Source organism: Oncorhynchus masou, chromosome 12 (genome assembly GCF_036934945.1).
Source record: "Oncorhynchus masou masou isolate Uvic2021 chromosome 12, UVic_Omas_1.1, whole genome shotgun sequence".
Lineage (NCBI taxonomy): Eukaryota > Metazoa > Chordata > Actinopteri > Salmoniformes > Salmonidae > Oncorhynchus > Oncorhynchus masou.
The window spans coordinates 89,257,839-89,283,533 of record NC_088223.1 but is presented as its reverse complement, the minus strand read 5'-3'; the positions used below and the strand labels follow the sequence as shown (position 1 = coordinate 89,283,533).

At 42.5% G+C, this 25,695-nt stretch overlaps 1 protein-coding gene across 1 annotated transcript in view; it reads left to right on the top strand.

Annotated features, from left to right (window-relative positions):
- The window catches only part of gria1b (glutamate receptor, ionotropic, AMPA 1b), a 130,379-nt gene extending 118,023 nt beyond the window's left edge, over positions 1-12,356 (top strand). The window contains exons 12-16 of the mRNA XM_064982395.1: positions 736-934; positions 1,103-1,350; positions 5,119-5,233; positions 6,673-6,807; positions 12,004-12,356. Of these exons, the coding sequence (XP_064838467.1) occupies positions 736-934; positions 1,103-1,350; positions 5,119-5,233; positions 6,673-6,807; positions 12,004-12,150 (844 nt within the window). The 3' untranslated portion in view covers positions 12,151-12,356. The remainder of the gene's footprint in view (positions 1-735; positions 935-1,102; positions 1,351-5,118; positions 5,234-6,672; positions 6,808-12,003) is intronic.
- Positions 12,357-25,695: the final 13,339 nt, after the last annotated feature.

Sequence of the window (25,695 nt, the reverse complement as noted above, 5' to 3'; positions counted from 1 at the left end):
ATCTGCACTGGCACTCAGAGATCCTACAACGCTGAACGCCATTTTCTACAGATCAATCTGTCTTTCCCCGTCAGCCCACACAACTTTCATGTTTGTTTACGCTCAGACTGAAATTGAGAGGATTGTTTCATACAATGCATACTAATTGGGTGGGATGCAGCCTACAAAGGACAATCCAACCATGTGTGTTTCTGTTTTCAGAAATGTGATCTCTGTTTTGTAGCGCCGCTGTGATCTTCGGAGCAGACGTGTTTCAGCAACTGTCTCTGCTGTAGTTCAGAATACATTTGTAGCAGAGCATTTAGGCCAGGAATGGGGTCAGGTCTTTTGAAGTTACAATTATCTAAATGATTTGATCGCAATGATTTTTGTGTGGCTTATTTTTTCACATAGTATAGTGTATGTTTGTGTGAACAGATATAGCTTATTTTGTTTCATTTTTTGTTGTTGTACAACACTCGCAATCAATCAAACAAGGAAAAGCAATTAATACACATGTCTCTATACCTGTGGCATTGTGAGAAACGGAGTGATTATCCAAGTGATTGAGTGATTATCTGTATAGTGTCAACAGAAAGCAATGTATCATTGTGTGCCAAGAAACGATTAGTGTTACTCTTGAACCATTGATTCATCACTTCCCTCATTCAACACGTCCACTTTCCTTTGCTTCTACCTGAGATGTGAGATGGCAATGTTTGGATTGTTAGAGACCCCTCTCTCTCTTCTCTCTAGGTCCCTCTCTGGTCGTATTGTAGGGGGAGTGTGGTGGTTCTTCACCCTCATCATCATCTCGTCCTACACGGCCAACCTGGCTGCCTTCCTCACCGTGGAGAGGATGGTGTCGCCCATAGAGAGTGCCGAGGACCTGGCCAAGCAGACGGAGATCGCCTATGGTACTCTAGACGGAGGCTCCACCAAAGAGTTCTTCAGGGTAAAGATGACGCTCTAGATGTCATCAACTGTCATGAAAAAGCATCAACTGTCATGAAAAAGCATCAACTGTCATGAAGTGGCTCCAAGTAGTTTTTGACGAGGCGGTTACATTTCTCATAGAGCATCTACATACAGTATTTTACCCATGATTGTTTTTGCACCTTAGAGATCGAAAATAGCCGTATTTGAGAAGATGTGGTCCTACATGAAGTCTGCCGACCCGTCAGTGTTCGTGAAGACCACAGACGAGGGCGTGGTGCGGGTCAGGAAGTCCAAAGGGAGGTATGCCTACCTGCTGGAGTCCACCATGAACGAGTACATCGAGCAGAGAAAACCCTGTGACACCATGAAGGTGGGAGGGAACCTGGACTCCAAGGGTTACGGAGTGGCCACGCCCAAGGGATCGGCACTAAGGTATTACAGTGTGTAGGCTGGTCACGTCCCCGTGACGATCGACCACACCTGTTATGTTTTACATGTGAAAGCCAAATGCACCCTTGAGGTGATTGAGGTTACAGTTGCAAATTATCCCACTTTTGTAAAGTAAATGATAATTAGTGAAGAGACTATTTCTTTAATAAATGTAGCATGATGTTATATATCAATTTACAATCTTTGGGCAAATGATGCACATTTTAGTCTGTTTCAGTGATAACGCTAGTTAAGAGATAAAGAGATAACGTCTCATTACGAGATAAAGAGATAACGTCTCATTACGAGATAAAGAGATAACGTCTCATTATGAGATAAAGAGATAAAGTCTCATTACGAGATAAAGAGATAAAGTCTCATTACAAGATAAAGAGATAAAGTCTCATTACGAGATAAAGAGATAACGTCTCATTACGAGATAAAGAGATAAAGTCTCATTACAAGATAAAGAGATAAAGTCTCATTAAGAGATAAATAGATAACGTCTCATTGAGAGATAAAGTCTCATTACAAGATAAAGAGATAGTCTCATTGAGAGATAAAGAGATAAAGTCTCATTACAAGACAAAGTCTCATGACGAGATAAAGAGATAAAGTCTCATTACGAGATAAAGCGATAAAGTCTCATTACGAGATAAAGAGATAAAGTCTCATTGAGAGATAAAGAGATAAAGTCTCATTACGAGATAAAGCGATAAAGTCTCATTAAGAGATAAAGAGATAAAGTCTCATTACGAGACAAAGTCTCATTACGAGATAAAGAGATAAAGTCTCATTCAACTATTCTCTACTCCTGATTTGTAACCACTCTCACCAGGCATCTAGAACATGTGTCCCCCCCACTGTCTCAACTCAGTCCATAAAATATCATCAAACATCATATTGGAATCATGACTGTTCAGGCCTTAACTTTCTTCAGACAGACACTGGTTATAATACCATTTTGTAATGTCTTGCTCCTTAGAATAACTAAGAAAATTGGGGGTAATAACTGTTACGAAAATGTAAATTCAGTCTTGATAGATAATAAATGAAAGTTATTTAATTAAATTAACTTTAAAATGCACCCTGATGTTAATACCTGGATATATTGTTTTATCTCAGAACTTCTAGAGATGTGCACTTTGGTAGTAAATCTCAAAACGGCATTTTCCCAAGAAATAGCACTTGAATTAGAATCCTAGGTGTTAGTTATTACCTTTTCTGTACATCTCCTGTGATTTAATTACCATTTTATTTTAGTACCAAATACCAATTATGAACCAATATTTTACAAGTTATTTCAGGGTAAAGGCACCCAGTAAAAACATTTTTTGTTGTTGCAAAAATCACTTTTAATGCACCTGTGTTCAATCAGATGTTATTGTCCTCATATTAATGGGCTGCAGGCCCCATTGACAAAGCACATAGGCTTTATCAATCACACCTAGCAGCCTTTTTGATCGATCACTCATGTTGTTTACCTAGTTTATTAGTCTACCAATATCTTTAATAAGGTGACAGAAAGAGTGGTGTTTCACAAAGGCTTTCTCTAAGTTACACTCAATATCAAGTGTGATGGCTGGTTCAGACTGGGCTTTGACGGACTCGTACATACTCTGAGACTAATTGTAGTTTCACACTGTGGCTGTGGGTTCAAATTACACACATTCCAAAGATATTGAGCTAATTCTGTGAATTGGTGTTTTTATGGATGGATGTATGTGTATACGATTGATATTTTCATATTCTACGGTACATTCTCTAAAGTTGTATAAAATGAGCTCTTGAAAAATAACCATCTAAAACGTCTTTAAACCAAACAGTGATCCCCATGCCACAGTGTACTAGCCTATATTTGCACTTTAATGATAGTTTGTGTATGTTGAAAGTAGAAAATGATGTTGAAATGACTGCTGTATGAGCTGTAACAACTTTGCCATATCAGATACATGCTATTCTATATGAGCTTAAGGTTTTGATGATTTGGAAAAAAAATCTTAACCATCAGTTCTAAATATGTTGCTAGGTGATTTTCGGACAACAGCCTTTTCTGCTATCATAAAGTTGTAAACTGTGATCAGTTCTCCATAATGTTTATGAAACAGAAATGGACTTAAAAGAGTCCTTCATTGCTGTGTATCTGATGTGGCATACCATTACATCCCACCCCTGTCTTGCCTTCTATACCTGTTGAAAAATGATAATAATAATCTCCTTCCTTCCTGTTTTTATTCCTGACGTGTTTTCCCCACATCATCGTCACATCACTTTATTTTGTCAGTCGCATCACAAGAAAACTGCCGCTCTCAAAGACAAATGCTACTAAAATCCTAATAGAGGATGTGGATTTATTTAACTCATACATTAGGCAGACGGAACTCTTTCTTTCTCTCTGAATAGAGAAAGAATTCCGGGGTTTTACTGAGAAAGACTCCAGCTTGCTGAGGTTCATGCTGACATAATGTTTCCATTAGACTACTGTACAGCAGCACCTTCCACCATGTTAGTTATGAGAGGGTTGTCCATAATGGACCAGCAACAGCAAAGGGTGAAGAGAATGGAGCACAATGCCCAATATCAGTTTTGCCTTGGATAGTCCTTACCTGACCACAAAAATATCCCAATGAATGATGATATCTGACGAAAACTGAGTATTGCAAAGTGAATCGACAAGTTGGCTGTTCATGCCTTGTCCTTATCCAGGGAGCTATTTGTTTTAGTTTTTAACTGAAATACATGCCCAATGCAACCAATCCAAGACATGTTCTGATATTTATATAGTTCTCCTACCTAGAATCCTTGGTCTTGCTTGGTAAAATCTATCATGGTTTAGCCATGAAGTATTATTTTTATATACAGAACTAGAAACAAATGTTTTTATTTTTATTTCACAGTGGCAGGCACATTATTAGTAGCCTTATTTTTGTATTATTTTTTCATTATTCTGATAACAGTACCTCCTTTTTGCTATTTAGACTTTATTTGTGAACTCCCTCTGCCACACCGTATCACATCTCCATAAATGCTGACCAATATTATTCTATTATCATTTCAAGAAACCCAGTAAACTTGGCAGTGTTAAAACTGAACGAGCAGGGCCTGTTGGACAAATTGAAAAACAAATGGTGGTACGACAAGGGAGAGTGCGGCAGCGGGGGAGGTGATTCCAAGGTCAGCCCCAGTATGAGAAACCTAGCGGGTAACCATGACGATGGGGGTAACCGGCAACCAACCTTAAAAAAAAAAAACACATCGGCTGCATAACCACAAATCCCCCTTCGTCCTTTGTTGACGTTAGTTTGTGTAAGATTACAACTATATTGTATGAGGAATTATTTAAAAAACGTGCCGTTTACTTTCAAATTAGTTGCATTAGCAACCCCCCCCCCCCCCACAAAAAAAATAAAATAAAAAAATTTGCAGAGTTTCGTGTATGTTTTCTCAAGTACTGTCTTGTTCAAGCAACAATAATTGACAGGTTTGCATATCCGAGTGTTTACATTTTGCCGGTTACCCAAAGTGATATAGTAATACACATCTTGCAGTAGGGAAAAAGGACACAAAGCTAGATGGAGTATTAATGCATATCACTTTGGCAGTGACAGTTTCAAGTTGTGATTTGTGTTGTTTTTTTTTTCTTGTTTTTTTTTATCTGTCTAGACAGGTACGTAGAACATATCTAGACATAATAATGGGTGTCTGTTTACTATGTACTGAATAACATAAGATAACATGGGTGATGTTATTTATGTCATTTCCTGGTTGAAGAATCCCCGTAAACCTAGCGGTGTTGAAACTCAATGAGCAAGCCATCTTAGACAAACTAAAGAACAAATGGTGGTACGATAAGGGAGAGTGTGGAAGCAAGGACTCCGGAAGAAAGGTCAGTCCATGTGTTGGTCCTATACTTAACACCAAGATTGAGTATTAGCAGTTCTGTACGGTCCCTCGTCCCCGTCCCCCCCCCTCCTCCCTAGCACTCAGCACTCTTTCTCTCCAATCTGCCATTTACACAAACTGGTGTCCTTATAAATGTGATTCATGTCAGCCCTGGAACTCAGACACCTTTAGTGATTAGTGATAATTGCTGTGTCCTCACATGCTATGGATGAGTCAGTGGCCCGTAATTAGATCTTGGTAAATGCTTGTTGTTTCTTCTAAACCAAAAAAAGTAGACCTAGGGTTGTATTCTATTCTCCAAAATGTGTGTAGCTAATGATGATGAACCAATTACAAGGATAACAATTGAAACTGTATAGTGTAGGAATAACGCAGTTACTGTCAGTGATAATACCCTTCTGTTCCCTGTGTCGGGGATATTCTAGACATCGACAGGCAAAGTATTCACAGTTTTCTGAATGAATAGAATTTAGATTTATTTGTGATTTTAACTTTCAAAGTCAAATGAAGAGACACGGGTAAATGACAGCGTGGAGAGAAAGGCCCTTTATACAAGACCTCCTCCAGAACTGGGATCTCCTCTCCTTTAGTGCTGTTTTCCTTGTCTCTGTCTTTAGACAGTGTGCATGCTATTGGTTGAGACCCAAGACACGGCCAATCTGCCACCAAACCCAGACTACGCATGTCACAGATGTGCGCAACCCCTCTTGTGATGTCACGGCAACCACGGCTTGTCGAATCAATTGCCCTTCCCTTATCTGGTGCATTTGCTTAAAAATCTAATTATATTTTATAAAGATACCCCTACCCTATGACGTAAACCTAAATTAAAAGTTGACCTTTCCCTCTTGCATGGTTCAACTCTATAAAAATGCAGTCTTGGGAATGTTTTAGAATACACAACATCAACTACATATCATTCTGATGTGTGAAACGCTCTCCCTTGAAAAAGAGATTCTCATCTCAAGGGACAAAACAAAAACAGCGAGACGATATAGAATGGAATTAATGTAAGTGTTTTAATGCATATTTGATTTTGAATGCCTGGACATTATGTCTGGTATAATAGACACGTGTTAGCTGTAAATGCACATTAGTCAGCTACTTTCTAAAGATATGTTCACCCCAAGCCTATTACATGTGCATGACTCTGCATGTTTCTGTCTTAGATATGTACTGTATCAAGTATGTTGTTGATAGTAGTCAGTTAAATTACAAAAGATATGTCAGGACCTCCCTAGGAGATATACAATGACCTGTTGATTTATCATGAAGGTACACTTACCAGTATGTGTCGTGTAAGTTTACTAGGACAGTAGTGAGACCAGTAGTTGAATGGTTAATTACACTATCTTTATCCTAGTGTGGTGTGTGTCTTGGACATGGTCCAGTGCATCTCACCCTGTGTCTTTGTGTCTGTAGGACAAGACCAGCGCTCTGAGCCTCAGCAATGTGGCTGGGGTGTTCTACATCCTGATTGGAGGGCTGGGGCTGGCCATGCTCGTGGCCTTGGTCGAGTTCTGTTACAAGTCCAGGATCGAGTCGAGGAGGATGAAGGTTAGTTAAGTGGAGGACGGCAGGCGGCGACCCCAACCCCGACTCTCCAAATGTGTCTCAGGGGGAGTTGTGGGAAAAAAATATGTCCTTATTAATACACACTTGTACAGATGTAGGTTCTTAATTTGTTCTCTCTTTTGTTGATGAGAATTTTCCTGCACGGCAGGAAATGCAAACTAGTGTAATCAAGATTTGAAAAGGCTTCTAAAGTTTGTAAGTTACACATTAAAAAATCAGATTTGATTTGTCCTAACGTAAAATGTATCAACCCTTACAAGAAAAGTCAATTCATTATAATCTGTAGCAAACTGGCTCAAATTAAGATCCTACATCTGTACATGTGTGAACTAAAACAAATATAAGCACCCTCTTAATTATTATTTTTATATTATTTTAACTTTGAAGCAATGACGAAGGCTCTATAATATACAGTGGGGCAAAAGTATTTAGTCAGCCACCAATTGTGCAAGTTCTCCCACTTAAAAAGATGAGAGAAGCCTGTAATTTTCATCATAGGTACACTTCAACTATGACTGACAAAATGAAAAAAAAAAATCCAGAAAATCACATTGTAGGATTTTTAATGAATTGATTTGCAAATTATGGTGGTCTCCATTTTGGTCTGGTCAGGGTGTGATTTGGGTGGACATTCTATGTTCTATTTTCTGTTTTGGTATTTCTATGTTTTGGCCGGGTAGGGTTCTCAATCAGGGACAGCTGTCTATAGTTGTCTCTGATTGGGAATCATTCTTAGGTAGCCCTTTTTCCCCACCTGTCTTTGTGGGAAGTTCACTTTGTTTGTGGCACGTAGCCCGTAAGCTTCACGGTTGTTTTGTATTGTTTATTGTTTTTGTCTGCATCATTTCTCAATAAAAGGAACATGTACGCTCACCACGCTGCGCTTTGGTCTAGTTCATTCGACGGGCGTGACAGAACTTCCCACCACCAAAGGACCAAGCAGCGTGGTAAGGAGGAATGGACGTGGGAGGACATTTTGAATGGCAAGGGATCCTGGACGTGGGAGGAGATCAATGACAGAAAGGATCACCTGCCGTAGGAGCAGGTAGATGCAGAGAAGAAGGCAAAGGCATCTGGTAAAGGGGCCCAGCGTTATGAGGGAACACGTCTAGCAACATTTGGGCAGGGGCACATGGAGAGTTTGACTGAGTCAGGTTGGAGACCTGAACCAACTCCCCGTGCTTACCATGGCGAGCGTCGTACTGGTCAGGCATTATGCGGTGGAGCACGGTGTCTCCAGTGCGCATTCACAGCCCGGTGCGCTACATCCCAGCTCCCCGCATCGGCTGGGCTAGGGTGAGCATCCAGCCAGGACGGATGGTGCCGGCTCGGCGCGCCTGGTCTCCAGTGCGTCTCTTCGCCCCAGGATATCCTGTGCCAGCTCTGCACACTGTGTCTCCGGTACGTCTGCACAGCCCAGTGCGTCCTGTGCCAGCGCCCCACATTTGCAGGGCGACGATAACCACCCAGCCAGGACGGGTTGTGCAGGCTCTAAGCTCAAGACCTCCAGTGCGCCTCCATGGCCCAATGTATCCGGTGCCTCTGCCAAGGACAAAGCCTCCTGTATGTCTCTCCAGCCTGGTGAGTCATGTGCCTGCGCCCAGAACTAAGCCTCCAGTCATGATCCATGGCACGAAGCCTCCAGTGATGATCCATGGCACGAAGCCTCCAGTGATGATCCATGGCACGAAGCCTCCAGTGATGATCCATGGCACGTGGCCTCCAGTGATGATCCATGGCACGAAGCCTCCAGTGATGATCCATAGCACGAGGCCTCCAGTGATGATCCATGGCACGAAGCCTCCAGTGATGATCCATGGCAAGAAGCCTCCAGTGATGATCCATGGCACGAAGCCTCCAGTGATGATCCATGGCATGAAGCCTCCAGTGATGATCCATGGCACGAGGCCTCCAGTGATGATCCTTGGCACGAAGCCTGCAGTGATGATCCATGGCAAGAAGCCTACAGTGATGATCCATTGCACGAAGCCTCCAGTGATGATCCATGGCAAGAAGCCTCCAGTGATGATCCATGGCACGAAGCCTCCAGTGATGATCCATGGCACGAAGCCTCCAGTGATGATCCATGGCACGAAGCCTCCAGTGATGATCCATGGCACGAAGCCTCCAGTGATGATCCATGGCACGAAGCCTCCAGTGGTGATACATGGCACGAAGCCTCCAGTGATGATCCATGGCAAGAAGCCTCCAGTGATGATCCATGGCACGAAGCCTCCAGTGATGATCCATTGCACGAAGCCTCCAACGACGGCCTCCAGTCCGGAGCCTCCAGCGACAGCCTCCAGTCCGGAGCCTCCAGCGGTGGACTCCAGTCCGGAGCCTCCAGCGAGGGTTCCCAGTCCGTGGCCCGCAACGAGGGTGCCCAGTCCGGGGCCCGCAGCGAGGGTGCCCAGTCCGGGGCCCGCAACGAGGGTGCTCAGTCCGTGCCCCGCAGCGAGGGTCCCCAGTCCGGGGCCAGCAACGAGGGTCCCCAGTCCGCGCTACCAAAGTGGGGTGAGCCAGAGGTGGAGCAGTGGCACCAGAGCCGCCACCGCAGATAGATGCCCACCCAGACCCTCCCCTATAGGTGTGGGGGGGGGGGTACTGTCATGCCCTGACCCTTAGAGAGATTTTTATGTCTCTATTTTGGTTTGGTTTTGGTTTGATTGGGAATCATACTTAGGTAGCCCTTTTTCCCTCCTTTCAGTGTGGGTAGTTGTCTTTGTTAGGGGCACTATATCCTTTGTAAGCTTCACGGTCGTTTTTGTTATTTCTTGTTTTTGTTGGCGACATTACAAATAAAATAAATGTACGCCTACCACACTGCACCTTGGTCTCATTCCGACGATGCTCGTGACAAAACCCCTGAAATTCAGAGCTACTGTTAAATCCCCTGAACTACAGAGATACTGTTAAATCCCCTGAACTACAGAGATACTGTTAAATCCCCTGAACTACAGAGATACTGTTAAATCCCCTGAACTACAGAGATACTGTACACCCTCCTGAACTACAGAGATACTGTTAAATCCCCTGAACTACAGAGATACTGTTAAATCCCCTGAACTACAGAGATACTGTACACCCTCCTGAACTACAGAGATACTGTTAAATCCCCTGAACTACAGAGATACTGTACACCCTCCTGAACTACAGAGATACTGGTCATCCCCCTGAACCATCGGACAGAAGACTAAAGCACTTTGTCAGGCACAGAGCTGTTTCAATGAAGGGTCCATTTATTCAGCTATTGACCCTACAGCTACCAGATGAGTTATGTGTGTGAGAAGAATATGTCACACTACTTCTTAGTTATACAGTATTTATTATTCTGTTGGGTACTGTATCGTCTGAGGTGTAGAGACACCTGGTTTTTGTTTGTCATCTCCATCTTTGATGACGTAGGTTTGATTGAAAACAATGGCATGATAGCTGCCAGATGCATGTGATCATGCGTCACTATACAGTAAGTTCCTATTTAGATCAAAGTTGTGTGTATCTTTTCATCTTATCAGATAATTAGTTACGATTTGACTTTCATTTGCAACTTCTCATTAACCCCATGAACTTAATGCTTAATACTTTCTTTTCAACGTATCTATTTATTTATGATACATTTTCAAAAAATGAATGTCCAAATATCAGGACTTTCTTTGCATATGTGCAACAGAAGTGATTTAATGTCATGATGATATCTTAATGTGTTTAGCATACATCCCAGCTGTACAGTACACGTTTAGGTCCATCATAAACAGCCATTTTGCTGAAAATGTTTACATGTCATGTTGACAGCGGAAGCACGTAAGTCCTGTGTTTAAAGTATCTCAGCCACATATTGCTGCTGTGAGTAGACCAATTAGTCTGCATCAGCCGAAGAGCATAATCCTCGGGATCTATTGAAGTGTACTTGATTTAAATCATTTATACACTGAGGATGTACAAGCCAACATCCAGATCATTAGCTCCAGTTTCAAGCCTACGGGTGTTTCATTATGTTAAACTAATGCAAAAGAGAGTAGGCTGGGAGCTAGCGCTGCACGGTTCTGCTTGCGTTATTGTTACGGGGGTTCGGTCTCATATTTTGCATGGTACACTTATTGGCTCTCCACTGTGAGATAACCAGAGAGAAATGAGCAGAGAGAACGAGTGTCATCATTCACAAGAGTTTACCAAGGAAGAAGATACATTGCGTGACTCATAGCACAGAAGTCAGGATTGTCTGTTTGCAAATTCCTGTTTTATACCAAGTAACTGAACCAATAATGACTTAATGGCTGTTTCAAGCACATTTTTGTTTATTAACTCAGGAGAGTTCAGTAGATTAACTTCGATAGTATTCAGATTAAAGTGTAGAGATTATCAGTAGAGTTCAGTAGATTAACTTGATAGTATTCAGTGGTAGAGTTCAGTGGATTAACTCAGTAGAGTTCAGTGGATTAACTAGATAGTGTTCAGTAGATTAACTCGATAGTATTCAGTAGATTAACTCGATAGTGTTCAGTAGATTAACTCAGTAGAGTTCAGTAGATTAACTTGATAGTATTCAGTGGATTAACTCAGCAGAGTTCAGTGGATTAACTCAGTAGAGTTCAGTGGATTAACTCGATAGTGTTCAGTAGATTAACTCAGTAGAGTTCAGTAGATTAACTCGATAGTATTCAGTGTATTAACTCAGCAGAGTTCAGTGGATTAACTCAGTAGAGTTCAGTGGATTAACTCAGTAGAGTTCAGTGGATTAACTCGATAGTGATTAAATAGATTAACTCATAGTGTTCAGTGATTAACTCAGTAGAGTTAATTAACTCAATAGTGTTCAGTAGATTAACTCAATAGTGTTCAGTAGATTAACTCAATAGTGTTCAGTGGATTAACTCAGCAGAGTTCAGTGGATTAACTCGATAGTGTTCAGTAGATTAACTCAGTAGAGTTCAGTGGATTAACTCGATAGTGTTCAGTAGATTAACTCAGTAGAGTTCAGTAGATTAACTCAGTAGAGTTCAGTAGATTAACTCGATAGTGTTCAGTGGATTAACTCAGTAGATTTCAGTAGATTAACTCAGTAGAGTTCAGTAGATTAACTCAATAGTGTTCAGTGGATTAACTCAGTAGAGTTCAGTAAAGTTAATGGGTAACTATCATGTATTGTTGTTGTGTAACTCCCTGTGTTATCCCATGCAGCAAATCATCGATGCAGCCATGCTGAGTTCCACCCTGAGCCGGATGACCAGGACAGGAAGCGGGGGCGAGAATGGACGAGTGGTCGCCCATGACTTCCCCAAAGCATCACAGACTCTCCCCTGCATGAGCCAGGCCGCGGGCATGTGATGGGGCAGTCCTTCCTCTGCACAGACCCCACCAAAAAGAGGAATGGAAAAGAGGAGGGGGGGTGTTGCACTGTGGCTTGACTACTGCCAATAGGATTCACTGACTGCTCACTCTGAAGATAGAAACAACAAACAAAATCACTTTTGTAAAGAGACGGTTTATTTGGATCTTTCCTGCTGCAATAAAGATGGCTGTCTTGGACTTGACATACTTTTGTGTATCAAAAATAAAAGAAAAAGAGAAGTTCTTCCCCAACCCAATTAATAGTGACACTTTTTGCACTGTCAGTTTTTCCTGTCTACTACTATCATTAACAGTCATGAACAGCTCCAGTGGAGTCTGAAATAATTGAACCCCTTGATAAAGATGAGCAATAATGTATAAAATAGAGAATTCAAAATACTAAGCTATATTGTATGCAACAAAAAGAATGAGGAAATTATATTAATACAATAGCTTGGAGAAAGAGATTCTGTTTGATAAATTAACTACTTTTTTTCTCAGAAAAAAGGAAAAAGGTCAAACTGATTGACACCCCTAAAGATTCTTAGAAATAAAGTAGTGAAAAGTTTAGTCCCATATTCCCAGCACGCAATGACTACATCAAGCTTGTGACTCTACAAACTTGTTGGATGCATTTGCAGTTTGTTTTGGGTTGTGTTTTTAAATTATTTTTGGCCCAATATAAATGAATGGTAAATAATGTATTGTGTCATTTTGGTGTCATTTTTTATTATAAATAAGAATAGAATATATTTCTAAACACTTTTACATGAATGTGGATGTTACCATGGTTACAGACAATCCTGATTGAATCGTGAATAATGATGAGTGAGAAAGTTAGAGGGTCAAATATCATTCCCCAAAGCCATGAGGTTAGCATGTTCTAGAGGTATGACCTTTTTTAATTTTACCTTTATTTTACTAGGCAAGTCAGTTAAGAACAAATTATTTTTTTCAATGACGGCCTAGGAACAGTGGGTTAACTGCCTGTTCAGGAGCAGAACGACAGATTTGTACCTTGTCAGCTCGGGGGTTTGAACTTGCAACTGTTCGGTTACGAGTACAACGCTCTAACCACTAGGCTACCCTGCCGCCCCGATATGTGGAGTAAACAATATAGCTCAATATGTTGAGTAAACAATATAGCTCAATATTTTTAGTAAACAATATAGCTCAGCATTTCAATTATTTATATTATACAGTCATTAATACTTAGCTGTATCAAGGGTGTCAATCATTTTGCCTTATACTGAACAGTGATTTTGTTCCTTGTGACACAAAAATTTCAATTTCCAAACATTTGACTTTCAACCCATCTATAGGTGCATACAGTATGTTGAATAAAACTACTGCTGAATGTTTTCACACATCACATAGGAATGGATGATTTCTGTATTGTTTCTCACATGAGCCACTTTGTCAACGTCACTGCATTGAAATTTCATTCCGATTTCCTCTCTAGTTATATATATATATATATATATATATGATATTTCCTGCCCAACACCTGACATGGAGAATTCATTTACATTTTGAAATTACTACAAAACTATACAATTATGACATATTTCAAATTTCAAAACCATTTTCCCTATTGTGTTCCCTTGTCATGTAAATATGTTAAACCACCAGTTTCTAGGTCATTACCATTTAGAGGAGTGAGTCATTTATCATACACTCTTATCCAGAGCCACTATAGTAGTGAGTCATTTAACAGACTCTCTTATCCAGAACCACTACAGTAGGGAGGCATTTAGCAGACTCTCGTATCCAGAGACACTACAATAGTGAGTCATTTAACAGACTCTCTGATCCAGAGCCACTACAGTAGGGTGTCATTTAGCAGACTCTCGTATCCAGAGACACTACAATAGTGAGTCATTTAACAGACTCTCTTATCCAGTGCCACTACAGTAGGGAGGCATTTAGCAGACTCTCTTATCCAGAGCCACTGCAGTAGTGAGTCATTTAGCAGACACTCTTATCCAGAGCCACTACAGTAGGGAGGCATTTAGCAGACTCTCTTAACCAGAGCCACTACAGTAGTGAGTCATTTAACAGACTCTCTTATCCAGAGCCACTACAGTAGGGAGTCATTTAGCATACTCTCTTATCCAGAGCCACTACAGTAGTGAGTCATTTAGCAGACTCTCTTATCCAGAGCCACTACAGTAGGGAGTCATTTAGCAGACTCTCGTATCCAGAGCCACTACACATTTACAGATCTCGTATCCAGAGTCATTTCATTTAACAGACTCTCTTATCCAGAGCCACTACAGTAGTGAGTCATTTAACAGACTCTCTTATCCAGAGCCACTACAGTAGTGAGTCATTTAGCAGACTCTCTTATCCAGAGCCACTACAGTAGGGAGTCATTTAGCAGACTCTCTTATCCAGAGCCACTACAGTAGTGAGTCATTTAACAGACTCTCTGATCCAGAGCCACTACAGTAGTGAGTCATTTAACAGACTCTCTTATCCAGAGCCACTACAGTAGTGAGTCATTTAGCAGACACTCTTATCCAGAGCCACTATAGTAGTGAATCATTTAGCAGATACTCTTATCCTTACAGTAGTGAGTGCATTTTTGTACTTTTTTTCATATTGGTCCGCAGTGGGAATCGAACCCACAACCCTGGCGTTGCAAGCGCCATGCTCTACCAACTGAGGATTTAAAGGATTTAACAGAGTACAGATAGAACAGACAATATCATTTCTACCTGCTGTTTCATTCCGCATGTTTCCATTAATATTTCAGAGATGACGTATGAGCCATTGATAAAGGTAGGAACATGTTCCAATGGCAGTAGAACATCTAGTGGTATAAAATCTTTGATTTTTTTTTTTTTTTTTTTTTTAGTTAGTTAACCTTTATTTAACTAGTCAAGTTAAGAACAAATTCTTATTTACAATGATGGCCTACCAAAAGACCAAAAGGCCTCCTGCAGGGGAAGGGGGCTGGGATCGAGAAATACATTAAAATATAGGACATGAATGAGATGACTAATCGAGTGGCTTTAGCGTTGGAAATGAGATGGTATGAGAGGATGACACAATTAGCCCACAAATTAGGGTGTGCCATTTTCATTTTACTCTACTAATCCACTGATGATTCAGGCTTGTTAACCTACATTGATGTTTTAGGTTTAGGCTTGTTAACCTACCAATGACCTAACCTACATCACCTAACCTCAGCTCCCTATCTTCATGTGGACATGTGGATGGTGTTTTTGAAAACAAACAAAAAAGGCATATGATTTAAGACAACTGTACAATTTCACAACTTTTTGGATCTACAGTACAAAGACAGTACATGCACAAGAACACTCTTAAAATATACACTGTGTGGTGGTATTTGTACTGTAACGTGTTATTGTACTGTGAGGGACAGCATCTCATGGTCCGTTGAGCAGCCATCCATTGTATGTCACTATCCCATCACCCAATATGTTACTGTACGACTCAGAGGGTCGTTCGTCTTCAATTCATTTTCTCCCTATTTGATATTCTCTTTGGCATAGCACATTAAAAGTGTCACACAACTAAAACTTCTTCTTTTTTTGTACTGTACTTTAATCAATTTGTTTAAAAATAATAATAATAATATTCACATTTGTATGGTGAGAAATGTAATGTAAGATACCCTGGCGTTGAAATGATGTTCCATTCTGTTGACCAGGTGCAGACAGTTTTGTTCAAAGCTTTTCTCAGTCCAATATATTTTGTGCATTTATAGTGAGATTACATTTATATTGTCCTTTTAAATAATATTTTGATCTGGCACTACTTTGTTTAATTTACTTCTCGAGGTGCAAGAGAAAATCTACCTTATGTCTTTGTGTGTTCACCTCTGTCTCAAGCGATATCTTTCGGGAAAAAGACTTAATGCACAATTTGGATTTCAATAGGTGAGGAGAGAACTTTGTTGAGTAACAGTGCTCTCAATAAATTCCAAACTTTTGTAACCACGTGCCCTGGTTCTCTTTTTTTCTTATTCAGCGCTCTGCTTGGTCTGGAGAGAAAAGGATGGTGAGACTAAGGAGTGAGAATTGTCCTGGAGAGATGGAGAGAAAGAGAGGCTCCCCTTGTGTTTATTTCTACAGTGTCATTAAATCCGTGAACTGAAGAAGGGTAATTGTTTGAAGATTGCCTTTTAGAATGTTCACAAATCATGCCTTGATGGAGTCTCTTGTATTGGGAATTATCAAGTGGATCCATTACTTCGTAGAGTAAAACTTTGTCGTGACTCTTTTCTCCTCATTTCCCTCCTTTGATTTCCGCCTGTATGAGCCACTTTACAATTCCCACCGGGTGGGTTAACCCTATTGGCGTGATGCGTAGAGTGTTTGCCTAGGTATTCATCCCTGCCCCACAACCACCTTTCACTGCAATAGATACAGTATCCTCATGGTCTTCTTTTCACATGCTGTGAGTCTTGCTGTTGAACCAGAGTGGGGTTAATGGACAAAGGGGTTAGTTGAACCAACCCTCGTTTCTAGGAAACCATTAACAAAAATAATCATGTGACCAAATATTTAGCAAGAGGTCCTAATTTTATGGAGTCTCTGTGAAGGAAGAAACTACATGGGAACAGCAGTAAGTCATGTCCAAAAAGCTGATTTTCAACAACTTAAATGAATTGATTGTGTTAGAGGTTTCATGATGCTTTTATCTAACCCAAAGTAGATTATTTTAAGATTGTTTTATACATCAGTTGGGGCCTTTATAAGCGGCAATATGATGTCCTAACTCTAGCCTTGGGGTAAGTTGAGCCAATGACTATGGGGTAAGTTGAGTCAACATACCCCATACAAATTATGGTTACATTTCTTCAGTTTCATGCATAGTATGCGTAGTATTTTTTGCAATGTGTCATACATATGAAATCAATATAGTGCATTTTTATTGTTACCGAGCAGACATCGCCCCGCGTATACAAACATAAAAGATGCAGGGGTCTTGAGGTTCTTGAGAGCAGCCAAGGAATTGAGAAAAGGGATGAAGTCCATTTGAACAGCAACAAGGGAAGAACAAACAGACTGAATGACACTGAAGATGTACATTAACAAAAAAGACTATTAACATGTATCTGTGTGAAAGGGAGGATACGATAGAGTAGCAGAGACACACCAGGTCTTATCTGATGACATGGAGTCTCAGCTTGATAAAGAGAGGCTATGATAGAGTAGCAGAGACACACCAGGTCTTATCTGATGACATGAAGTCTCAGCTTGATAAAGAGAGGCTATGATAGAGTAGAAGAGACACACCAGGTCTTATCTGATGACATGGAGTCTCAGCTTGATAAAGAGAGGCTATGATAGAGTAGCAGAGACACACCAGGTCTTATCTGATGACATGGAGTCTCAGCTTGATAAAGAGAGGCTATGATAGAGTAGCAGAGACACACCTGGTCTTATCTGATGACATGGAGTCTCAGCTTGATAAAGAGGGGCTATGATAGAGTAGCAGAGACACACCAGGTCTTATCTGATGACATGGAGTCTCAGCTTGATAAAGAGGGGCTATGATAGAGTAGCAGAGGCACACCAGGTCTTATCTGATGACATGGAGTCTCAGCTTGATAAACATATTTTGCAGACCAGTTTCATGGGATTAGTAGCCTGTAATCCAAAGATCTTACCTAGGAATTGGCACATCAAAACATCAACCCTGTCCCAGAAAACTGGTGAAGAAATGGAAGGGTAAGTAATATTTAACAGAGAAATCTACACTGAGTGTACAAAACATTAAGGACACCTTCCTAATATTGAGTTTGCATCCCTCTAAGGGGGCTTCCAAGAGACTACTTTTTCTTTAGACAAGCTATGTTTTCAAAAATGTTATGTTTACATACATTCGGATTATTTCCAGGGATACACAACATCCTGAAATGTATTTAAATATCATTGTTAGAAAGAATACTAGATTTCCCAACACGTAAGGGATGCTGAACGTAAAAAAAAAAAAACTTACCCCATTGTACACAATAAATACCAAACACAGAAAATATCCTGAGGGATTCGTATGGTTTTAAAATGAGAGAAAAGGGTTCAGAGTCACAATGCAATCTTAGGGCTACTTAGAATCTAGACGGGTTCTTCAGTTGTCCCCATAGGAGAACAAACTCCCTCACGACGCCAGGACAGCGGAGTCAATCACCACCTTCCGGAGACACCTGAAACCCCACCTCTTCAAGGAATACCTAGGATAGGATAAGTAATCCTTCTCACCCCCCCTTAAATGATTTAGATGCACTATTGTAAAGTGGCTGTTCCACTGGATGTCAGAAGGTGAATTCACCAATTTGTAAGTCGCTCTGGATAAGAGCGTCTGCTAAATGACTTAAATGTAAATGTAAATGTAAAACCCTTTGAGGAACCTGTTTTGGTTCCAGCCCCTTTGGGCTCCCCTTTTGGGAACCCTTTCCACAGAGGGTTCTTCATTGGACCCAAAAGGGTTCTCCCTGGACCCAAAAGGGATTCTGCTATGGGGATAGCCGAAGAGCCCCTTTGTCAGTGTCACGCTGGTATGAATGATTCAGGAGACCGGCGCAGGAATGCCGAATAGGTTTTTTTATTCAGGTCAAATTACGGCGTGCCGTGTAAAGGCACGGGGACGAAGCCCAAACAGACACGTGTACTACAAAAAACACAGGGTTGAAACACAAACAGAAGAGTGAGGAGTACCTCAAATAAATACACACTCGCACAATGATACCACATGGGACGAGACCCGCACTCATCTGCACAATGATACCACACGGGTCGAGACCCGTAATCATCTGCACAATGATACCACACGGGACGAGACCCGTAATCATCTGCACAGTGATACCACACGGGACGAGACCCGTAATCATCTGCACAATGATACCACACGGGACGAGACCCGTAATCATCTGCACAATGATACCACACGGACGAGACCCGTAATCATCTGCACAATGATACCACACGGGACGAGACCCGTAATCATCTGCACAATGATACCACACGGGACGAGACCCGTAATCATCTGCACAATGATACCACACGGGACGAGACCCGTAATCATCTGCACAATGATACCACACGGGACGAGACCCGTAATCATCTGCACAATGATACCACACGGGTAATCATCTGCACAATGATACCCACGGGTCGAGAATCATCTGCACAATGATACCACACGGGACCAGACCCGTAATCATCTGCACAATGATACCACACGGGACGAGACCCGTAATCATCTGCACAATGATACCACACGGGACCAGACCCGTAATCATCTGCACGGAGGAAACCCTTCAAATGATACCACACGGACCAGACCCGTAATCATCTGCACAATGATACCACACGGGACGAGACCCGTAATCATCTGCACAATGATACCACACGGGACAGACCCGTAATCATCTGCACAATGATACCACACGGGACGAGACCCGTAATCATCTGCACAATGATACCACACGGGACGAGACCCATAATCATCTGCACAATGATACCACACGGGACGAGACCCGTAATCATCTGCACAATGATACCACACGGACCAGACCCGTAATCATCTGCACAATGATACCACACGGGACGAGACCCGTAATCATCTGCACAATGATACCACACACGAGACCCGTAATCATCTGCACAATGATACCTAACATCTGCACAATGATCGAGACCCGTAATCATCTGCACAATGATACCACACGGACGAGACCCGTAATCATCTGCACAATGATACCACACGGACGAGACCCGTAATCATCTGCACAATGATACCACACGGGACGAGACCCGTAATCATCTGCACAATGATACCACACGGGACGAGACCCGTAATCATCTGCAGAATGATACCACACGAGACGAGACCCGTAATCATCTGCACAATGATACCACACGGGACGAGACCCGTAATCATCTGCACAATGATACCACACGGACGAGACCCGTAATCATCTGCACAATGATACCACACGGGTCATCTGCACAATGACCCGTAATCATCTGCACAATGATACCACACTGCACAATGGACAGACCCGTAATCATCTGCACAATGATACCACACGGACGAGACCCGTAATCATCTGCACAATGATACCACACAGGACGAGACCCGTAATCATCTGCACAATGATACCACACGGGACGAGACCCGTAATCATCTGCACAATGATACCACACGGGACGAGACCCGTAATCATCTGCACAATGATACCACACGGGACGAGACCCGTAATCATCTGCACAATGATACCACACGGGACGAGACCCGTAATCATCTGCACAATGATACCACACGGGACGAGACCCGTAATCATCTGCACAATGATACCACACGGGACGAGACCCGTAATCATCTGCACAATGATACCACACGGGACGAGACCCGTAATCATCTGCACAATGATACCACACGGGACGAGACCCGTAATCATCTGCACAATGATACCACACGGACGAGACCCGTAATCATCTGCACAATGATACCACACGGGACGAGACCCGTAATCATCTGCACAATGATACCACACGGACGAGACCCGTAATCATCTGCACAATGATACCACACGGGACGAGACCCGTAATCATCTGCCCAATGATAATGATACCACACGGGACGAGACCCGTAATCATCTGCACAATGATACCACACGGCACCAGACCCGTAATCATCTGCACAATGATACCACACGGGACGAGACCCGTAATCATCTGCACAATGATACCACACGGGACGAGACCCGTAATCATCTGCACAATGATACCACACGGACAGACCCGTAATCATCTGCACAATGATACCACACGGGACGAGACCCGTAATCATCTGCACAATGATACCACACGGACGAGACCCGTAATCATCTGCACAATGATACCACACGGGACGACCCGACCCGTAATCATCTGCACAATGATACCACACGGGACGAGACCCGTAATCATCTGCACAATGATACCACACGGACGAGACCCGTAATCATCTGCACAATGATACCACACGGGACGAGACCCGTAATCATCTGCACAATGATACCACACGGACGAGACCCGTAATCATCTGCACAATGATACCACACGGGACCCGTAACAATGACCCGAGAATCATCTGCACAATGATACCACACGGGACGAGACCCGTAATCATCTGCACAATGATACCACACGGGACGAGACCCGTAATCATCTGCACAATGATACCACACGGACGAGACCCGTAATCATCTGCACAATGATACCACACGGGACGAGACCCGTAATCATCTGCACAATGATACCACACGGGACGACCCGTAATCATCTGCACAATGATACCACACGGGACGAGACCGTAATCATCTGCACAATGATACCACACGGACGACCCGTAATCATCTGCACAATGAGACCCGTAATCATCTGCACAATGATACCACACGGGACGAGACCCGTAATCATCTGCACAATGATACCACACGGGACGAGACCCGTAATCATCTGCACAATGATACCACACGGGACGAGACCCGTAATCATCTGCACAATGATACCACACGGGACGAGACCCGTAATCATCTGCACAATGATACCACACGGGACGAGACCCGTAATCATCTGCACAATGATACCACACGGGTCGAGACCCGTAATCATCTGCACAATGATACCACAGGGGTCGAGACCCGTAATCATCTGCACAATGATACCACACGGGTCGAGACCCGTAATCATCTGCACAATGATACCACACGGGTCGAGACCCGTAATCATCTGCACAATGATACCACACGGGACGAGACCCGTAATCATCTGCACAATGATACCACACGGACCGAGACCCGTAATCATCTGCACAATGATACCACACGGGACGATACCACACGGACCACGGACCAATGATACCACACGGTAATTATCTGCACAATGATACCACACGGGTCGAGACCCGTAATCATCTGCACAATGATACCACATGGGTCGAGACCCGTAATCATCTGCACAATGATTAACACACGGGACGAGACCCGTAATCATCTGCACAATGATTCCACACGGGACGAGACCAGTAATCATCTGCACAATGATACCACACGGGACGAGACCCGTAATCATCTGCACAATGATACCACACGGGACGAGACCCGTAATCACAATCCACAAGGGCATGAAAGCCCAAAACACACAGCACAGGTACTCACACGCACCAATGGACAATTGTAACAATAATAGACAAGACCACGGAAATCAAAGGGCACATATATACAGTAAACATACTAATCCGTGGGAATAGGGGACAGGTGTGCGTGATGAAAGTTCCGGATAAATCTGTGACAGGCAGGCTGTTTTAGAATTTCTCTCTCGGTGTTTGTTTCTTTCTGTTCTGTTTTCTGTGTGAGAGTTTTTACTCTTGAAACAAAATAAATAAACAAATTGCTATATGCCTCAAAACAAATATGGCTGACCTTTGTTCTTTGTTTTGTGAACTGTGGGCATCATAGAGCGTAACACATCATTAATCCCTGCACTAGCATCAGGAGGAGAGACACTAAAAAGGAGCTGGCAATTAGTTGAGAAGCCCCTAATTATGAATTATCGGCTCATTACATTACATAGTTACCTCATTAAAAGTCTTGTAGTGTCACAGGGCTAAGTCACTGGTTCAATCTGCTCTTGGCACTTAAATATTTTAATTAGATTGTCTGCTGATTTAGATTGTATTATTATCACGAGTTCTCTATTGAGTGAGGATGTTGCTTCGTTCCTTGGTTCATTAGTGAAATCATCACCATTTATAGTATCTAAAAAGTAGTCTCTCTGGGGCGGCAGGTAGCCTAGTGGTTAGAGTGTAGGGGCGGCAGGTAGCCTAGTGGTTAGAGTGTAGGGGCGGCAGGTAGCCTAGTGGTTAGAGTGTAGGTGCGGCAGGGAGCCTAGTGGCCTAGTGGTTAGAGTGTAGGTGCGGCAGGTAGCCTAGTGGTTAGAGTGTAGGTGCGGCAGGGAGCCTAGTGGCCTAGTGGTTAGAGTGTAGGTGCGGCAGGGAGCCTAGTGGTTAGAGTGTAGGTGCCTAGGTTTAGGGAGCCAGGTGGCCTAGTGGTTAGAGTGTAGGTGCGGCAGGGAGCGTGGTTAGAGTGGTTAGAGTGGGGGGCAGGGAGCCTAGTGGTTAGAGTGTAGGTGCGGTAGGTAGCCTAGTGGTTAGAGCGTTGTGCCAGGAACCAAAAGGTTGCTGGATTGAATCCTTGAACTGACAAGGTAAAGAATCTGTTGTTCTGCCCACTGTTCCCCGGTAGGCCGTCATTGTAGGCAAGAATTTGTTCTTAAATAACTGACTTGCCTAGTTAAATAAAGGTTGCTTTTTATTTTATTTTTAAGAATAATAATCAAATGTAACCTCTTAACTGTAAATAGTTTAGTTTCCTGCATGTCAGTGTTTCTTAGGCTTACTAGATAGGGTATTGTCGATCTCCTCCACTCTGTGGAGAGAAAATAAATGCTACTAAATGTAATTCAATGAGCCTGCAGTGTCTCTGCACACTGATAACGTACGTATCGGCTACACTGTCTGCACTACATTATGAAAAGGTTTCTAAAATAGCCTCATCACATCTGAGGGAGAAATAGACAAAAAATGGAAGGGTTTCAAATGAAACCATAGGAGATATATTGACCCTCCTGGATGTTTCAGCAGATGAATGCTGATAAGGCACTTCATCATCAGTATTGTAGATTCACCCAGATTCAAATCTACCTGCCTGTGTGAAGTAAGCGCCTGTATCCATGGATACAGGATCAACCAATGTGCATTACAGATAGACTGGTGTCATCTAATGCACTAGGTCTAACATGAAATCTTTTTCATTGACCTCGCGTCAGAACACCTCAGAACACATGTCATGATTCCTACATTTAAATTTGATTTTTATATTTAATTAGTCAGTTAAGTACAAATTCTTATTTACAATGACGGCCTAGGAACAGTGGGTTATAACTGCCTTGTTCAAAGTGCAGAAAGACAGATTTTTACTTTGTCAGTTCTGGGATTCGATCCAGCAACCTTTCAGTTACTGGCCCAATGCTTTAACCACTAAGGCTAGCTGCCGCCCCATTATGGTATATAGTAGCAGCAGATTTGTAACACAGGTGGCCTTAATACACACTGTAACCTACAAGGTTCCATGGTTCCTTGAGTGTATATAGTCATTGGGCTCCGCCCCGGTCACTCCATGGCCACGCCCATAGTCAATTCTTATGCTCCATTCATAACCAAGTGGGAAAGTGGTAATTACCAAATGTAAAGTCATAAATACCAGTTGGATGCATTCACATGTTTTGGCCAACAAGCTGTCGTCAACCATGAACTAAAAGTACAGCTATCATGCTTGTAAACGATGATGTCACCACTGCCCTTGACTCCAAGCAATGTTGTGCTGCTATCTTTATTGACTCGGCCAAGGTTTCAATACGGTAGACCATTCCATTCTTGTAGGCCGGCTAAGGAGTTTTGGTGTCTCTGAGGGGTCTTCGGCCTGGTTTGCTACAGTCACAGCCCTTGCTTGTCACCGGAAGGGAGGTGGCTTAAGGGTAGGCTGAGTCAAGGTGGGGCTTTACTTTGTCAATGTTGCGGAGGTGGAAGAATGAGGATTTGACAGTCTGTCTTATGTGGAGGTTAATAGAGAGTGTGGAGTCCAGGACCAAATCAAATCAAATTGTATTTGTCACATGCGCCAAATGCAACCTTACCGTCAAATCCTTACTTACAAGTCCTTAACCAACAACGCACTTCAAGAAATAGAGTTAAGGAAATATTTACTAAATAAACTGAAGTAAAATATGAAATAAAAGTAACACAATAAAATAACAGTAACGAGGCTATATACAGGGGGTACCGGTACCGAGTCAATGTGGAGGCTATATACAGGAGGTACCAGTACAGAGTCAATGTGGAGGTTATATACAGGGGGTACCAGTACAGAGTCAATGTGGAGGTTATATACAGGGGGTACCGTTACAGAGTCAATGTGGAGGCTATATACAGGGGGTACCAGTACCTAGTCAATGTGCAGGCTATATACAAGGGGTACTGGTACAGAGTCAATGTGGAGGCTATATACAGGAGGTACCAGTACCTAGTCAATGTGGAGGCTATATACAGGAGGTACCGGTACCTAGTCAATGTGCAGGCTATATACAGGGGGTACCGGTACCGAGTCAATGTGGAGGCTATATACAGGGTGTACTGGTAAAGAGTCAATGTGGAGGCTATATACAGGGGGTACCGGTACAGAGTCAATGTGGAGGCTATATACAGGGTGTACCGGTACCTAGTCAATGTGCGGGGGTACAGGTTAGTCGAGGGTAATTTGTTCTTGTAGGTAGGGGTGAAGTGAATATGCATAGATAATAAACAGCAAGTAGCAGCAGTGTAAAAACAAAAGGGTAGGGGGGTATCAAAGAGAACAGTCTATTTAGTCTGCCTTCCTCTGACAACGCCTAGTATATAGGTCCTGGATGGCAGGAAGCTTGATCCGAGTGATGTACTGAGCCATACACATTACCCTCTGTAGCGCCT